We start from the raw sequence: 19,937 nt of genomic DNA on the forward strand, positions 1-19,937 counted from the left end.
TTGTCAAATTTTTGTAGCGTTAATTATTTAATTTAACATCAATTCTTTATCAACTGTGAGACTTTTCAAAGTTTAATTTGATGGCAATTTTTGCAATATATTAATTTTCCAACTAATGTGTGACTTTTTAGGCACGTACATTATTGTTATGTACGCGCTAATTGTATGTACATCGACAATCCATTTGGGTGCAATCCAGAACCGTTTGCATGATTTAACCGTTTTTATCTTAATATTTATCGCGAAATGAGAGTAGACAAATGATCTTTCCCCATCAAGGTAAACATGTCCCACACTCTTACCCTATGTCAATCTTGGACCTCAAATTAGACATTAATTAACAACCACCAAATACATGCATATATTATATATACCGTTAGAACAACTAGCTAAACTTCAAACTTCAAACTTGAAGCACTTATAATCATATTATTTCCTCTATGGAGTTTCTCAATCTCTCCTTATTAACGTTCATTTTCACATTGCTCCTTTTCTATTGCATTTTCCGCAAAAATAAAAATGGTCTGCCTACCAATTGGCCTTTTGTTGGGATGTTACCTGCCCTTCTCAAAAACCTTCATCGAATCCACTATATTTGTATTGATATTACGGAGCGCGACTTGAGTTTTCTATTCAAGGGTCCTTGGTACACTTCCATGGATCTATTCCTCACAACCGACCCTAGAAACATACGCCATATCCTGAGCACGAAATTTAGTCATTATAAAAAAGGTCCAAAATTTAACGACATTTTCGATGTCCTTGGTGATGGGATCTTCAATGTCGATGATGAATTGTGGAAGTACCATAGGAAAATGGCTCAAACATTTATAGGGCAGCCTCAATTTCATCAACGTTTGCTTAACACGATTTTTGCCAAAGTCGAAAATGGACTAATACCGGTACTTGATCACGCTTCTAAACAAGAGTTGGTACTTGATTTACAAGATTTGTTTGGAAGGTTTACATTTGATGTTATTTGCTCTCTTTTAATGGGATACGAGTCGGGATCGTTATGTGTCGATTTGCCTAGTGTTCCCTTCTCAAACGCCTTGGATGATATTGTGGAGACTATATTTTACCGGCATGTTTTACCCGTTAGTGTATGGAAGTTTATGAGGTGGCTAGGTGTAGGAATAGAAAGGAAGTTCCAAAAAGCTTGGGAAACAATAGACAAATTCATTTACAATTGCATAGCCAAGAAAGATGAAGAAATGAAGCGTTTTGGATCAATTAATCCTAATGATCAACACTATACAGGTGTTGATCTTTTGACGTTGTACCGGGATGAAGAAGACAAGTTCTTAAGGGATACAATATTTGGTTTTGTTGTTGCAGGACGAGATTCGACCAGTATTTCAATATCATGGTTTTTCTATCTAATCTCAAAAAATCCCGAAATTCAAACAAAAATTCGACAAGAGCTCATCTCAACCATAAAAACAAATGACAATGGCAATTGTAACATGAACAAGTTGTCTGTTTTCACTAGGAACAATTTCAAAGAAACAAGCGAGAAGCTAGTTTATCTTCACGGTGCTCTATGTGAGGCCTTAAGATTGTACCCTCCGGTAGTATTTCAATCAAAACATCCAACTAAGACGGACATTCTCCCAAGTGGGCACAAAGTCGAACCACATATGCAAATTATATTCAACTTGTATGCAATGGGAAGGATAAAAGCAATTTGGGGTGATGATTGTTGCGAGTTCAAGCCCGAAAGATGGATAACGCCACAAGGGAAGACTAGGCATGAGCCTCCCAACAAGTTTTTAGCTTTCGGTGATGGTCCAAAGATTTGTCTTGGTAAGGATATGGCCTTCATCCAAATGAAGGTCATGGCCGCTTCAATTATCCTAAATTACGAGTTCCAACCATTGGAAGGTCAATCTATTGTTCCTAAGAATTCTGTACTTCTTAAGATGAAAAATGGTTTTAAGGTTAAAATGTTTAAAATTTAAGTTTAAGTCACGTTAAATAATTTTCAAAGGATTATATTCAAGAAATTATATTCTATCTAATGAATAAATTGTATATCTATCTATATTAATAAATGAAGCTTTTTTCGAGCGATTACAGATAGTCCGACAATTTCGAAAGACTTTGGAGCAATATTATATGAATTTGTTGTAGAGATTATAATTAAGAAATTAAGAAAAATCTAATCTTCTATCTATATTATATTAATACGTCATTTAGTTATACAAGAGGTCAAGAGCCCTAGAATAATACTAATACTAAATACAACTACAACTGCAACACTATAGATGGTATAAATATTTCACTTTTTCATCTTGGCTATCGTTCAAATTGAATGTTATTTCTCATTAGCATCTCCAGTGGACAGCTACAACGTATTGTAGTTTGATTTTGCAACTCAGTTTTTTAAGCTATTTTGCTCTTCAACTACATACCGCTTCAATGGTTTGCTACAACATTTTCTAATTTTATGGGTCCCACAATAAAATTTCCACCAATGAAAAATTTTACTTTTTATTTTATTTTTATTTTTTAAAACCAAGCTACATGCTTGGTAGAGCTACATGTTTGGTAGAGCTACAATGCTCATAAGCTACATCAACTATTTCATACTCCAATGGTAATATAAGAGCAACTCCAATGGTTGCTTTTAGGGACTTGCTTGCAATTTTTGTAAAATTTCAAGCAAGTAGCTAACCATTGGAGAGGGAGTGAACAAATGTAGCTTGAAAGCATTGTAGCTTTGTCAAGCTACATGCTTGACATGAAAAAAAGAAAAGTTAAATTTTTTTATTGGATGAAATTAATAAGGTGGGACCCATATAAGCTACAAAATGTTGTAGCTTTCCATTGGAGCGGTGTGTAGCTGAAAAGCAAAACAGCTTAAAAAACCGACTTGGCAAATGAGACTACAATGTATTGTAGCCGTCCATTGGAGATGCTCTAAGCTACTTGCTTGCAATTTTATAAATATTGCAAGCAAGTCCCTAAAGGAAACCATTGGAGATGCTCTTAGCCTTTTATAGTTTCCCTTTACCCTAATTTTGCTTTAATAAATCACGTTAATTTTATATTTTTTTATTATGGGATCTAATTTTGTGCTTTTTGTAATTTTTCAGGAAAGAGTGAAGGGCAAGCATTTACATAATGAAATTGAAACATTGCAACATCAACAATAAGATTAGTATTTTTTTTTGCTCCGTATTGTCGTATCGATGACTCGATGTTATCGATGGTAAGCAGGTTGCAAGTGTATTAGAGCGGAAAAGATAAGTTTTTAATTTTGTGCTACAGATTTACGGTTAGGCATATCTTTTAAGTAATTTTTAATTTTGTGATACAGATTTAAGGTTAGGCATATCTTTCAAGTAACGGATTTTCTAACATGTGCCCTTAATAAGTTAATTAGAGAAAGTTTGTTGAGAATATTTCACTAATTATGGTAAATGTGAGTTTCTACATCTATCTTTCATGATTTATTGACTTTCTGTAATTAACTTATTAACATGTGCCAGAAAAACCCTTCAAGTAATAGTATTACTCCAATAAATTAATACTCGATATATCAATACTATATATTAAATCCAGAAACCAAGGGACTTCAATGTAATTAAAGAAAGTTATACAAATTAATTATAGTATATAGTTTTAAATCAATAGCACCATGTGATGGACCCGATTAAGGGATCTCAATACAAATATTATATAGTTTGGGTTAAAATTAAATTAGATAGAATCTTGGTAATTTTCCTAAACATGGTCAATTTCCTTAAAATAAAATAATTAATTAAGATGGTCAATTTCAAGAAGACTAAAAGAAAGAATATGTATGGTAATTTTCCTAAATATTTATAGAAGACTAGAATAAAATAATTAATTAGTATAAACATGCACACTTATGATATTAATTATTATTATAATAAAATTATATATTAAATTTAAAATCGATGCAATTTTATTAAACTTTATAGTTTATTAGATATATAGAGATGTTAATTATTTAACATACAAAAATATAATAAGGAGGTTATAAATAATTCAAGTTAGATTCCATAATACTATATAATATTGCATAATTCTTTCGATTTGATTTAATGCATATATGTAATATATTTATATAAATATATAATCCTCTTAAAATTGCATGCCTAAGTAGTAAAAGTAATTTCGTCAGTAAAGAAAAGAATTGTAGTAACATTGGATATAGTTATATGATAATAGTCATTCATTGGAATAGTAAAAGTAACAATATTATCAACGAGATTAGTGAGAGTGGTAGAAACAACGGGAGTAGTGAAATAATCAATATTAATGCGGTAATAGTAAAAATAACAATAATTACGGCGGGAGTAGTGAAATTATCAATATTAATGCGGCAGTAGTGACAGTAACAATAATTACGGCGGGAATAGTGAAAGTAATAATGATTACGGGCAAGTAGTGAAATGTTATTACTATTGTTTCATTAATAAGAGTAAAATATTAATAGCGGGAGTAGTGAATTTGTCTTAAAATTTATTTCATCGTAATTTTAGGATATGTTATAAAAAAATATATTAATGATAAATTTATGGGTTATGCAACTTTAAGTAATTTTATTTAATGAAAAAAAATTAATGGTAAGTAAAGGTAGCCCGAGCGAAGTCGGGCACCAATACTAGTAATCTATGGTTTTAAGAAACGAGAAGATAATGCGGTGTGATATACTCATTAGCCTTGAAGATAAAAATTTATAGGAGAAGCAAAATAATTTTCACAAATTCTTTTTTCAGACGGACACTTTTGGTCTTATTTGTCAGACGGATAAAATGTTGCCATTTTTTAAGAAAATGTAACCAATTAATTCACAAAATGTTATGACTAGAGGTGTCATTTTTTACCCTGAAAATGATGTGAACAATAATGGTAACATGTTATCAGAAAATAACAACATTTTATTGTAAAATGATGACATGTTACCCATCTTATTTCAGACCAAAAGCAATGGTCTTAAGAAAAACGGATCGAATAATTTTAGCCATGCGAAGGTTAAGTGGCCTTGAAACTCTAGAAGTTTAATACGTCTAATTTTATTATCAACATCTAATTTTATTATTAGTGGATGGACGTATTGCTATTTTATAGTACAAACTCAATTACATAGGTTATGAGAAGTCATAAGCTTGTCAGCTTGTGACCGTCACAAACAAGACGGACTTAAGAATTATGGCATAGAGATTCATGGAGCTGCATACTCTACATATGTTCGTCGGAAATTTGTCACGTTCAAATTATCGATACTCAAAGTTTGATCACAAATATCAAGAGGTCTGATGAAAAGAACTTATAAAAAAAGTGTTGGATATTTGGATTAAACCTCCTAGATACCGCAACAAGTTTTACCGGCTGACTTTGTTCAAATTGACGATTTTGAGAACTTTTTTATATAGAATTAGGGTCATACTAGGCTAATACATTGTCTCTGTATCATAATATGACATAAAATTTTTTAAGTGTGTGTATATATACTTGAGACGAAGTAATAGCTTTCTTAATAAATTTGATTAAATTTAAGCATACCAAAACAAATTCAAAAAATAATAAAGAAATTTATCTTAGAGAAGTGGTTTTGGTGTCATAACACAAAGTGGTTTTGGTGTGTTAGTGGCTTACTTCATCCCTTGATTAAAAGGTCGGAGATTCAATTCGTGTCCATAAAATAAAGCAAACTTTGTGACCAGTTGTTTATCCTTTCATCAGAGCTCCCATAATGAGGGATTACTCACTATTAGAATAAATAAATTATAAATGTGAGCAAATTCTAGGTATGGGGTAAGTCTCAATCATATAATATAACCACTATTATTCTCGAAAAGTCAATTGCAGTGTTGTGACTAATTAGACCTTTCTACTATATTTCTTATCATAAACTCTGCCCCCGTACATATACATATTTGGATTATATAGCTTTTGCCCACGTAAATTTGTTTTCAATGATACTCCCTACTATTTAAGTAATCAGCATTCAGCAAGTCTCATTATAGACGGGGTATATCCGTCTATAATGAGACGGGTCGGATCCCTCTCACAAAGAGGCAAGTGGGAGGCTAAATGATAACCCACTTGGTTTTCCACTTGGCCTCCCACTTGCCTCTTTCTGAGAGGGATCTGACCCGTCTCTTACTATAGACGGATATGTCCGTCTATAATGAGAATTTGTGTTTAGCAATATTCCCTAGAAAAAGGCCAAGTTGAATAGAACTGCCAAGGTTGGAGTTATAAAACATACTTACATTATCCATAATCAAGAAAAAAATACATCCACATCAAATATAAGTTGATACAAATTTGTGTTGTGCAAAGGCAGCAAGAACTCTAAAATTAGAAGATACGTCAATAGTGTTTGAGCAATAGTGTTTCCCTTTCGTTTACACTTGGTGTTACGACCTTTGAAATTACAAATAATTACATATCTGAAAAGGATCCATGTGAGGATGACATCGAAATCATAGACCAAAAGTCCAGATAAAACTTGTTATGTTACCTACTTACCAAAGAAGAGAAGCTTAAGATACATCAATATTTCATGTTATACAGGCAAATGAGAAGACGCGGACTATGGTAATCCACACTCCATAGATAACAAATCGGGAAGATTATGAGTTTGTTGTAGCCAAAGGTCCATTGTGATTGGGATTATTACATTTTTGCATCACACAGCGTAAACGGTGTCAACTAATGTAGCCACAAATGAACCTCTTCAGCTCCATAAATGAGTATGTGCTATTTATCAAGATAGAAAATTAAATTAATTCAAATCCCAGATCGTTAAGAAGAATTATTTACGGCCAATATGTTCTAAGTACAATGGTACTTGGTGTAGTTGAATTATTAAGGAAATAAGGAGTACTACCAGCAACTTGTGAATAATCTACAACTCATACACAATAACCCAATATGCTAAGTTACTAACATACACAACTTACACCAAAAGATGTGTTTGAACATGAAATTTGAATTTCTGCCACATAGCCCATATTACATCACAGTCAAATTTTGAAGCAGTATGAACCACATTCTTAATACGACAACCATGCATGATCAGCCACAATGACAAACTTCGTTTGTACTGAGATTAAACAAATTGCTCTCTTTGTCTCACTTATTTGTTTGCTTTTTTATTCTTTGAGATAGGTATTTTAATCAAACGCAAATAAATGACTGGAACATGGGAGTATTATTATATGAACATTTTGTTACCAACTAGGCTTCTAATTCAAAATAAATATAAAGCATTAACAACAATGACAAACTTCATTTGTACTGAGATTCTAGCCATAGAGCATATATACATGAACATCACTCATTCATGGAAATATTAAACCATCTTAAGATCTCACTTATTGTTTCAAACGTTATTGCATCGACTCATAGTATGTTTGCATCCTAAAAATATTAGTTCTAATTTAAAAAAACACACTAAAAAAAGGCAATTTGAATAATACTCCCTCGTCTCAATCATTTATTTGTCTTTGATTAAAATACCTCTCACAACTCACAAAGAATAGAAATTGAAAACATGAGTATCATTAATCGAATATCTGGATAGTTTCTATTAAGAAGCTGTTCAAGTTAATAAAATTCTAAATTTAAACAACATGACCAATTAGAAAAACAAAATGAAACTGGAAAAATTTTCAACTTACGGATTCATGATCAACATGTAAAAAACTAAACAAACACCTGCAATCCAAAATCGAAACAACCCGAAGATGAAGGAATCGCAAGATAATTCAATCAAACAATACTCATTTGACAAACATTTCTTTATTTGATTCTACAAATCCTCGGCGAAAAATAGTAAATCTGGAACCTTAGCATGTTAAAGATTCGGAAAAATTGTGAATATTAGTCACAAAAACGCGAAACAAACCGGGAATAATGACTTACAGGAAAATGTTGAGATGAGTTTAATGGGGGAAAAGAAGGCATCTGCAATCTGATCGAATGTCTTTCTTGAATCTATGCGCATGGAGACCTGAATAAATTAGCGAGAATAGGAATGATTTCTAAAGTCGGCAGTAGGATTTAGGGAGAATATTTTAGGTTAGACTCTTTGGTGACTTGTGAAACCTTGGGCGGGAAAATAATCAAGGAGCTTAGGACACGTGGCAAGTATGACGTTTTTAATATATAAAAAAAGTAATACAAAAGACTCCACCAAAAGGCACATTACATCTAATTTATATATATATATATATATATATTTGGGATCCTATGAGAACCATGAAAACCACTATACTACTACTAATAATAATGATAATACTACGGACGACATTAGACTTTATTTTATTTGAAACCTACGCGCACCCCCAAACCCTTCAATCTCATTCATTTTCTCATTTTCACTTTCTCACTCATCTCTCCTTCTCTCTCTTCGACCATCACCCTCTTCGTCATCCATTCTGATCGTCCTCTTCGATCACCGTTAACCAAATCATAATTCTGTCACTTCTCAAATCTCAACTCATTCATCATAGCATTTTCGTTCCTCTAATCCGATTCAACCGCCATTACTGAGTTTCATTCCTACAAATTAAGGTAATCCGCTTCTTAAATTTATGGCGATTCTACGCCACTTTGTTCATGCTATGTAATTTTCCTTGAGATTCATCAATTTGTCTATAGCTATTACCCCTAATTTCGAGTAATTTCCCTAATTAAGCTAATTGATTGTTCTTATATGAGGAACTCTTAGATTTGTAGTCTTATGCTTCAACCTATGTGGAATTTTAGTTTAGTTAGAGTTAAACAATAATCTAACCCTAATTTCTCATGTAGTTATTGCTTTTCATCTTCAACATTCGATAATGCTTCATTTCACTTCGTCCATTCTCAATTATGTAGGAATAGTTAGCTGCGTGGTTTACAATACCGAGTAATGCTCTAATTATGTTTATAAGATGTCATTGTAGGAGTTGCCTTTCAATTTGGTTTTTGATCGGTTGAGGATTGGCCAATGAATACTAGTCGATTCTAAATTATGCAGGAATAATTGTCCATTACCAAGGGTTAGAATCGAGTTTACGATAGATTAACTAGCAGTGGTTAAGATATGAAGATTGTAGTAGTGTTACACAACACATATACCTAATACTTTACATAATGAGCTTTAGAATATTTCCGTTTTTCCTTTTTGAACTTATTAATTAATTACCATCAGAGAATTGTTAGTGTTCTGCAATGGTCGCACAAGTGGTTGAAATGATATTGTTGTGTTGCTCGTATTGAACAAATTAGGATAAGGGTGACATAACAATAGCACTTTTCGTCTTGAAAGTTATCTGTATTTTAGCAAATGTGGCACATCGAAAGAGAATAATATAATCATGTAAGTTACATTGATTCCGGAAAAATATGCCTATCCAAGTTTCATAATGTTCAGATGATATTAGATATTTAGAGGCTTATGATACAACACAAATTCTCTTGAACTAGATTTTGTCTTAATACATTAACTGATAATTTATATGCGAGTTAATTGAATATGCTTGATGCGAGTTAATAACCGAATTTGATGTTGAATTCTAGGTTGCAGTTGATCGTACTTGTAACTGCGTATCATTGGTAGAGCAGAGGCAACGAGATACTGAATTTCGAGAGTCTACTAATGACCAGAGACAATGGTATGACCAGTTCCTTATAGTTGATTTGATAGTTTGTTCGATAAATGTTGCAATGCGATGTTTAATTTTTGTAGATGATTAATAGAGTCATGTGACCTGCGTATAAGTCTAGAGGCATTCCATTTCCCAAAATAATTCTTTTTTGTTTTGGTTTTCCAAAATGTGATTTGCTTGTGATTTTCCCTTCAATTATCGACTAAATATTCCTGCTTTAGATCAAGCAAACCGTAATTTGAGTCAATGAAAAACACTAGTTGGCTAAAGAAGCATAGGTTTACTAGTATGTGCTCAATTTTGTCTGGTTATTCTAATAATCTAATTGCTCTTGTAGTTGCTCGAGAAGCTAGTACTCATGAATAGAGCCATTAAAATTTGAGTTAAAATTGTTAGTCTTGATTGTACAATAATCATAGAAGAGTTCATTCATTAACTTGTTCGTCTCTTAAGTTAGGGTAAAGTATCAGCACGTGCTGCTGGTGAGCTGCTAGCTTGCTAGTTAAGTAGTTATCATTTCGCCCTTTTCGTGCTTTTTGCAGTCAAGTAATCATTATCAATGCATGAAGTAGCCTTGTAGATGCATGAAAAGGTAATACATGTGCATCAAACAACCGTGTACATGCATGAAATAAGTGTGTTATATGGGCAGGAAATAAGATTATATGTGCATGAAATAAGGTTATATGTGCATGATATAAGGTTGTATGTGCACTACAAAGGTCTCCAGTTGCATCTAATTACTATTGGTTAAGGACCTTATTTTTAAGTTAAACCCGTTCCCATCATAAAGGAAAGGGTTTAGGGTTGGATTAGGCGGGTTAGATTCACCTGCATCCTTGCACTCCGGCAAGGTCACACCACAAAGGTCGGGATTATTTTTGTATTGGGTAGCCGGAAGAGTACTGAGTTGCCCCCTTTGAGGTATTTGGCCAGTTAACTGATTATTAGACAAATCAATCTGCACCAAAAATGAGTACTGGGTGAACAAACTGAGGATTGGACCTCAGTACATACGCGTAAAATCACCGTTTCTGAGTGATGGTATTTGGTTCAATCTCTCAGGTCTGATTCCTACACACTCAAACAGCTCTCTTACTCCTTTACAACTATTGCCAACATTCGAACAAAAATCGGGTAATTTCAGATAAAATCTCAAGTAACTTAGGATTACCTTGCTGCCTACCTAGCCGAGGCGGGACTTCATCAGTGAGATTATTGGTTTTCAAATCAAGCCAAACTAAGATTTTGCAATTACCCAATTCTATCGATATTTCAGCAGTGAAGTTGTTGTTGTCTGGGCTAACAACATTGTACTAGGAGTTCTAGTTTCAATAGCAAGCATTTGACTTTTAGCCTTATATGTGCATGAAATAAGGTTCTATGTGCATCAAATAAGGTTCTATGTGCATGAAATAAGTATTACATGGGCATGAAATAAGGTTATATGTGCATGAAATAAGGTTCTATGTGCATGAAATAAGGTTCTATGTGCATGAAAAAGTTCTTCAGATTTTGCACAAAGGTAGTCGGGTAGTCATGTAGATGCATGAAAAAATCAAATATGTGCATTAAACAACCTAGTACATGCACGGAAAAGCAATATATGTGCATTAAACAATCCTTGTTTAGTATATTTTAAAGGCTATTAGCTCAATGGTAGAGCGAAGTGCAAATTTTGCACAAAGGTATGGGTTCGAATCCCATATAGCCTATATTAAATAACAAATCCCATGATTTTAACTTATTGAGATGCAAGCCGTATAATACAACTAACATTAAGCGGGTCATAGTCATAATTAGGCAAAGATGAGCGACTCGCGTGCGTGCATCAAGAATGCCGAGGAGGGAATGTATAGCTTTATAGTGAGCATAAGTAAAAAGACTAGCTTATGCATAGAAACTATGACCATACATTCCAGTCCTTGCCAATCATAATATAATAGAATGTCAAAGAAACACTGGTATTTTTTTAGCCAATGTGGGAGTTGAACCCAAATCTTGTGTATTGCACAATGCTCTGCCATTTGAGCTAATTGGCTTTCGAAATAAGTAAAAGGTAAGTATTGGTGCTTGAAAAAACTTTGTTTGTACAGGTAATGGAAACTTTACTCTTCATCATCACCCAAATTGGGTCCAGGTTTTCTTCAAGTCACAACAGATATCAAGGCGCGACAATTAATTCAAAAATAAAAAGGAGGAAAAATCCATACCTCCATAAACTGAACAATAAAATCTATAAGCCTTTGTTTTTCCATCTCCTCACAGTGGAAGTTGGTGATGAGAAAGCTAATGTCATAACCCTGTCAAGAAAAATGACAGAACGCATTAAATCACATCACATTGCAAGACTGCAAGTAGTCCATCCATCGCATTCATATTGTTTTAGTTCGCCTTCTTGGACTAAACAATGTCGATTTTGACCAATATATAGTCACTATATACAATCACTACAGCTTTTTAAAAACGTTATATGAAAGTATAGGGTTTGCTAAAACAAACTTGACAAATCTTCCAATACATCTCTACTTATATGTTAATTGAAGAAATTGACATTGGTTTACCATAAACGTCAAATGAGGTCATTGGTTTGTTTGCCACTGCCAGGGCACAGAAATCTTTCACTGATTTAGGGCTAAATTTACTAGTATCTAAGATCATTGATTCCAGTCCATCATTGATAAATTACAGACAATGCTAATATACACAGGCTTACCCTCCTTCAACGCAGTTGATATGGCCCTATCGATTTCCTCGTGTGCATCTTCCATATTATTCACCACGGCCTACACACACATTTTCAATTTATGTATACCGTCACGACCAAGAAAATTATACAACTTGATAAAACAACAACAACCTTTAACAATACAATTCCAGTTATGCTGTCTTACCCTGATATACACATACATGGTAATGCAACCAAAGCATATGAAAGCAATCAATTGAACTGTCAATGTTTTGTAATGCATTTATGTGATTAAGAGTAGTCCACAAGCCTAGCAGATATTTCTCATCCCAACAATGTTTCTAAATTAAATTCAGACAATACAGAGCGGCCACCACTCAACCACACACCACCACTGCCCCCAACCACCACACCAATCATTGGCAGCAACACCATATTTCCAACGATGCAGCACCCACTTATCTCCACCATGAACCAGAGAAATTACATAGATGCACACATTAGCACTCTAGATACACATGTCAGGCCTCTAGATACACAAATCGATTCATGGGACATCATATACATAACTACACCATGGCATAGAAAGCAAGAATTGGTTAACACCAACCTATAGGTCAAATACAATATTACATTTCACTAATGCACTAAATTATAGCTAAGATACACTATTTCACCTCACAGGAACACAAAAATAGAGCTCGGGTACATCAATTAGCTTCACGAGTTCACCCTCTCAGATACACAAACACATAGCAAACACAAAGAATTGTACTTCGCACAGTGCTTCAATTTTCGCACTATCGAGAGATGAAAATTGTTACCTTTCCATTCCTTCCTCCGTCCTTTAAATACCTCGATGTACCCAAGTGTAAAACTTAATGTATTTGCTTATAGTGTACTTCGTACAATGATTCAAACACAAAGAATTGCACTTTGTACATTGCTTCAATTTTATTGTCTATGAACCCTATTTCACTACATATCAACTTTAAGTTAAAAACAAAATCAATCAAATAAATTATGCATAATATCCTGAACTTTAATATGGGAAAAGTTGACGGATCAAAAAATACGAAACAATTGAGGCAATTTCTCAATTTTACACAACCCTGATTTCATTTCCGTACCCCCAATTATATGAATATAAACTCGAATCATCAATTCTTCAGCCCTAATTTGTTGACGAATTAGGAAATTCGAAAGACAAAAAGTTGAAATTAAGGGAAATTAATAGAGAAATTAAACAAACCTCATCGAATTTTGATGACCAGTGAAAGATGGTTCGATTAATGTCGCCATTGATGAAGGTAGGAGCAGAATATTGAAGCTTGTTCTTCAAGTTGAGTTTCGTGAGGGGGGGAGAGAGAGAGAAATTTGATAGAGATCATAATTTTGTTAAATGACAGAGGTTCAATGGCGACATCTATTCATTCATTTGTCTTAGTTCCACCTATGAGAGGTTCTCACGGTTCTCATTATAACAATGGTTCTCATAGGATCCCGACCCTATATATATATATATATATATATATATATATATATATATATATATATATATATATATATATATATATATATATATATATAGTGAAAAGATCAAATGAGTCCACCTCTTACATTTGAGTCCATAAGTCCCCCTTATAGCCCTTGGATGAAGAAAATAAAAGGCTGAGATTTACACACAAAAAAAGGAGATTAAAGCTAACAAAACCCACTCTCTCACTACCACACTAATTAATCCTAATTATTCACTAATTTAATATATATACCTTTTTCCTCCCACCTACTTATCTCTCATCCACACAATATCATTTCACACTCTCTCTCAAAACCTCTCCCTCTCAGAAACCCTAAAATTCAAAAAAAAAAAAAAAAAATCCCGCCTTCCCCCTACACCCACGACCACCACCCACCCCCACACCACCATCACACCCCCTCACGCCACCCCTACGACCACGGTCCTCCCACAACTAAAAACCCATCTCACAACCTCCCTCTTATCTGACAACACTAACCAACCATCTCACCTCCTCTTCATCTCAGATCCGACAACACCAACACCATATACATCCCCTCTTGACCACTCACCTTCGTCGCCTCCTAACCACAAGTCAACACCCACCAGCCGCCTCCCTCCGTAGATCTGGACGACCTCCATCAATCACCGCCACCAACAACACCGTCGGTCGCAACCCCTACAAGATAAAAAAAACCCTCCGACCTGAGTTATTGTGGTCCGGTGAGGAGCGGTGACTACGACTAAATAGTGGCGGTGAGGAGCGTCATCAGGCGGCGGCTTGACGGGGACGACTGTCCCTCTTTTTCTTTTCATTTAATCTTTATTTTTTTATTCTTTTATTTTCCCATCTGTTACCTTTTTTGTGAACAAAATTTTTTTGGGATGTGTCTTTTGATTAATGGCTTCCATCTATATTCTAAATGGTGGCTTTTGACTGAACTTTTGTTAAACTATCATAAAGGTTAACCAAAGAATGAGATCCGTCAATTGCATCTTACTTTTTGAAGTTATTTGTTGTTCTTGTTGTTGTTTTGTTGGTGTAACACTTTTTTCGGCTAAAATTACACTTTTTTCTGTTAAAATTACACTTTTTTTCATTAAAATTACACTTTGTTCTGTTAAAATTATACCTTTTTCTGTTAAAATCACACTTTCCTCCATTAAAATTACACTTTTTTATGTTAAAATTCTACTTTTTTTTTTAGAATAACACTTTTTTCGGCTAAAATTACACTTTTTGTTGTTAGAATTACACTTTTTTTTGTTAAAATTACACTTTTTTTTGCTACAATAACACATTTTTTTCGGCTAAAATTACACTTTTTGTTTTTAGAATTACACTTTTTTCTGTTAAAATTACACTTTTTTTTGCTAGAATAACACTTTTTTCGGCTAAAATTACACTTTTTATTGTTAGAATTACACTTTTTTTTGTTAAAATTACACTTTTTTTGCTAGAATAACATTTTTTTCGGTTAAAATTACACTTTTTGTTGTTAGAATTACACTTTTTGTTGTTAGAATTACACTATTTTCTGTTAGAATTACACTTACCTCTATTGGACTAATGTTACACTCTCAATGGACTTGGTCATATTCTCATTTTCTCATTGGACTAATGTTACATTCTCAATGGACTAAAATTACATTCTCAGTGGACTGAAATTATACTTCTCTGGACTAAAATTACACTTTTCTGGACTAAAATTACATTCTCCTTGACTAAAAATAAGAATCTCATTGGATTGAAATTACACTTACCTGGACTAAAATAACACTTTTTGTCATTAAAATAACACTCGTAAAATGCTAAATTACAATAACTTGTGATAAAACGACAAAAATTCAAAATATTATTCGTTAAAATCACTCGGAAAAGATTGAAGTTAACTTGTAAAACGCTAAATTCTCGAAAATATTTCTTAAAATTACACTTTTTGCTGTTAGAATTACACTCGTAAAATCCTAAAATGTCGAAAACTTGTCTGGAAAAAAAAAAACGAAACAAAGCGTTCGAAAACTTGTCGGAAAAAAAAAAAAAAAAAAAACCGAAACAGGGAAAAATGTTAACAAAATTTTCATAAACTTTGAAGTATAAGACAAAATATAGTGTTAATTGTGTATGATAATGAATTAGTGAATGTATTATTAAAACTAGAGAGAGAAGTGAATTAATTAGTGTTAAGTGTGTTTTTTGCTTTCAATCTCAACCTTCCACCATGCATGATCCAATGGTTGTGGGAGGGACTTATGGACTCAAAAAAAAAAGGGACTTAGAAGAACTTTGCTCTATATATATATATATATATATATATATATATATATATATATATATATATATATATATATATATATAGTGATAAGTTCTTCTAAGTCCCTTCCATCAATTGAGTCCCTAAGTCCTTCTAAGGGCCTTTGGATGAAGGGAATCAATGGGTGAGATTAGATCTCAATGGATGGCCACAAATCAATCTCCCTTAATTAGTTCCTCAATTCAATTAAGTTCTTCAATAATCCATTCATCCCCTCATTATCACACAACCCTCCTCTCTCTCTATAATCTCAAATCCTCTCATTTTTCTCCCATAAAAAAACCCAAAAATTTACCCCATAAAAAAAACCCAAAACTGAAAAACTAAAAAAAAAAAAAACCTCTCCTCCACCTACTCTCCTCCACCACCGCACTTCCTCCACCTTCTCCTCTCCTCGACGGCCTCCCACTACCGCCACTACCCACCACCGCACCTCCTCTCACATGCCACTACCCGCGCCAACCACCACCTCCCCTCACCCCGCCTCTTCTAACCCGAGATCCAGCCACCACCTTCCCGTTTTTCTTTATCCCACCACCCTAGATCGTTTTTTTTTAAGATCTATTTTTTTTTTTTATAAGTTTTGATGGTGGTCAGAGGTGTTATTGTTGGATCCCACCACTAAATCTCCTTTTTTTAAGATCCCACCACTAAATCTCGTTTTTCTTAAGTTAAGATCTATTATTTTCGGTGATGGTTTTATTGTTGGATGTCGGTGATGTACTCGTTTTTTTCAGATTTAGTTTCACTTTATTTTTTCTTTTTTTTTTGTTTGTTTTGATTTTCGGTTTGTTGGTATTTTGGTAGTGTTATTATAAATTATGTTTTGATTTTAATATTATACTCGTTTTTTCAGATCTAGTTTCACAGAAACACAGTTATAATCTTGCTTATTTCTTAACTTGGACGCTAATATACAAATGTGATGCTTACTCTTGAGTTGTTTCGATGACTTGCAATCTTTTTTCTCAAATTGTTTAATATGTTGTATAAATCAGGTAAGAGTTTTGTAAAGAATATAATCTAATACCTTCTTCAACAATAGTAAGAAGTAAGGGTGTTATACCATGTATCAAATTGTTATTTTGTTCGGTTGTTCACTACAAGCTTAATATCATTCTAATACGTTAAGCATTGTCTAGTTTCAAATCTCTTATTATTATTTTTTTCAGATTTTTTTTCAAATCTCGTTTTTTCGTGTAATATACTTTTATTTTAATGTTAGATCTATAAAGGTTGGTGGTATTGGAGTGTTGTGTATTTTTTTTTTCTAATTACACTTTTTCCTGTTAAAATTACACTTTTTTCTATTACAATTACACTTTTTCTTGTTGAAATTACACTTTTTTTTGTTACAATTACACTTTTTTCTGTTAAAATTACACTTTTTCTTGTTGGAATTACACTTTTTCTTGTTACAATTACACTTTTTCTTCTTACAATTACACTTTTTATGTTAAAATTACACTCAATTCTGTTACAATTACACTTTTTCCGTTAAAATTACACTTTTTCTTGTTACAATTACACTTTTTTCTGTCACAATTACACTTTTTCTTCTTACAATTACACTTTTTTTGTTACAATTACACTTTTTTTGTTACAATTACACTTTTTATGTTAAAATTACACTCAATTATGTTACAATTACACTTTTTCCTGTTAAAATTACACTTTTTCTTGTTGGAATTACATTTTTTTCCTTTAAAAATACATCTTTCTAGTTCCAAATTACACTTTTTTCGGTTAAAATTACACTTTTTCCTGTAAAAATTACACTTATCTCTATTAATGACTAAAGTTACACTCTTGGACTAAAGTTAGACAGACTAATTTGGACTATTTGGACAATATGGACTAACTAATTTGGACAATTTGGACAATATGGACTAACTAATTTGGACTATTTGGACGAACTAATGGAGTTTACGACTAAATTGAATACAATGTTTACAACTAAATTTGGACTAAAATTATACAATTTTGGACTAAAAATACATTTTTGGACTAAAAATACACTATTTACGAATAATTTTGAACTAATAATACACTATTTACGACTAAATTTAGAGTAAAATTACACAATTAGAACTAAAGTTACACAATTCATTTATTTTGAGTCATTTAGATTGTGCAATTTCAATCATTGTCCACTAAAGTGTAACTTAGTAAATTGATAGTGTGTGTATCTTACATCATTTTATGAGTGTAATTTTAGTCCACAAAAGTGTAATTTTAGTCCAAAAAAGTGTAATTTTAGTCTACAAATGTGTAACTTTAATCCACAAATGTATAAATTTAGTCTACAAAAGTGTAATTTTAGTCCACGGAAGTGTAATTTTAGTCCATAAAAGTGTAATGTTAATCCAAATGTATAACTATAGTCCAAATTTGTGTATCTTTAGTCCAAATTGTGTAATTTTAGTCCAAATTGTGTAATTTTAGTCCAAATTTTTGTAACTTCAGTCCAAATTGTTCTAACTTTAGTCCAAAAGCGTAACTTTAGTCATTGAGAAGATAACCTTAGTAGAGATAAATGTAACTTTAATGAAGACAAGTGTAATTTTAAAGGAAAAAAGTGTAATTTTAACAGAAAAAAGTGTAATTTTAACCCGAAAGAAAAGTGTAATTTTAACAGAAAAAAGTGTAATTTTAACGGAAAAAAGTGTACTTTTAAGAAAGAAAAAACTGTGATTTTAACAAAAAAAAGTGTAATTTTAACGGAAAAAAGTGTAATTTTAACGGAAAAAGGTATAATTTTAACCGATAAAGTAATTTTAATAGATCCTAAATCACACAATACCAAAAGAAAATTTTAAATACGAAATTTGGCAAATATATATAACAAGACGAATATTAACAAAGTGATATCAACAAGAAAAAAGTAAAAAATGAGATTTCATAACTAATAGATTTAGTACTATAATTTTAACCGGAAAAAAAGTGTAATTTTAACACAAAAAAATGTAATTTTAACGGAAAAAAGTGTATTTTTAACAAGGAAAAAACTGTGATTTTAACCCAAAAAAAGTGTAATTTTAACGGAAAAAAGTGTAATTTTAACGGAAAAAAGTGTAATTTTAACGAAAAAAAGTGTAATTTTAACCGATAAAGTAATTTTAATAGATCCTAAATCACACAATACCAAAAGAAAATTTTAAATACGAAATTTGGCAAATATATAACAAGACGAATATTAACAAAGTGATATCAACAAGAAAAAAGTAAAAAATGAGATTTCATAACTAATAGATTTAGTACTAAAATCAAACTATAATTTGTAAGAATGTCAATTACCGGAAAAAAAAAGACCAAAACATCAAAATTGGAAAAAAAAAAAAAAAAAAAAAACGGAAATGAAAAAAAAAACGGGTCATGAAAATTGATCTATTTTAGTAGATCTAAGATTAAAATAAAAAAAAACTCACAAATTTGAAACAATATTATATAGCAAGACGATATAAGGAGAAAAAAAAAAAAAAATAAAAAATAAAAAGAACACCCAAACATCAAGTTTTTTTTTTTAAAAAAAAAAAAAAAAAAAAAAAAAAAAAAAAAAAAAAAAATGACGCCGGGAGGCGGGCGACGGCGTGGTGGTGGTGGCGGCGGCGTGGCGGTTGGCGACTGTGGTGGTTTCCGGTGGGTGGTGGTAGGTGGATGGTGAATGAGGAAAAGATGAGTAAATGATTTATTTGGATTTTTTGGGTTTTTTATTTGTTTGGTTTTTTGGGTTTTTTTTTTCTTGGTTTTTTTGGAGAGAATATGGAGAAGTGAGA

General features: G+C 32.3%; 1 protein-coding gene across 2 annotated transcripts; it reads left to right on the plus strand.

Moving 5' to 3' along the window:
- The first annotated feature begins 404 nt into the window (after positions 1-404).
- On the plus strand, positions 405-3,280 carry LOC141618219 (alkane hydroxylase MAH1-like). Of its 2 annotated transcripts, XM_074435327.1 has the most exons (2): positions 405-1,884; positions 3,099-3,280. In XM_074435327.1, the coding sequence occupies exons 1-2, from the start codon at positions 441-443 to the stop codon at positions 3,125-3,127; spliced, it is 1,473 nt and encodes a 490-aa protein (XP_074291428.1). In that variant the 5' UTR covers positions 405-440; the 3' UTR covers positions 3,128-3,280. The 2 variants fall into 2 exon arrangements, with proteins under 2 accessions (XP_074291428.1, XP_074291427.1); XM_074435326.1 differs by lacking the exon at positions 3,099-3,280 and having other exon boundaries at positions 405-2,050.
- The last annotated feature ends 16,657 nt before the right edge of the window (positions 3,281-19,937 follow it).

The sequence above is a fragment of the Silene latifolia genome, chromosome X, assembly GCF_048544455.1.
Source record: "Silene latifolia isolate original U9 population chromosome X, ASM4854445v1, whole genome shotgun sequence".
NCBI lineage: Eukaryota > Viridiplantae > Streptophyta > Magnoliopsida > Caryophyllales > Caryophyllaceae > Silene > Silene latifolia.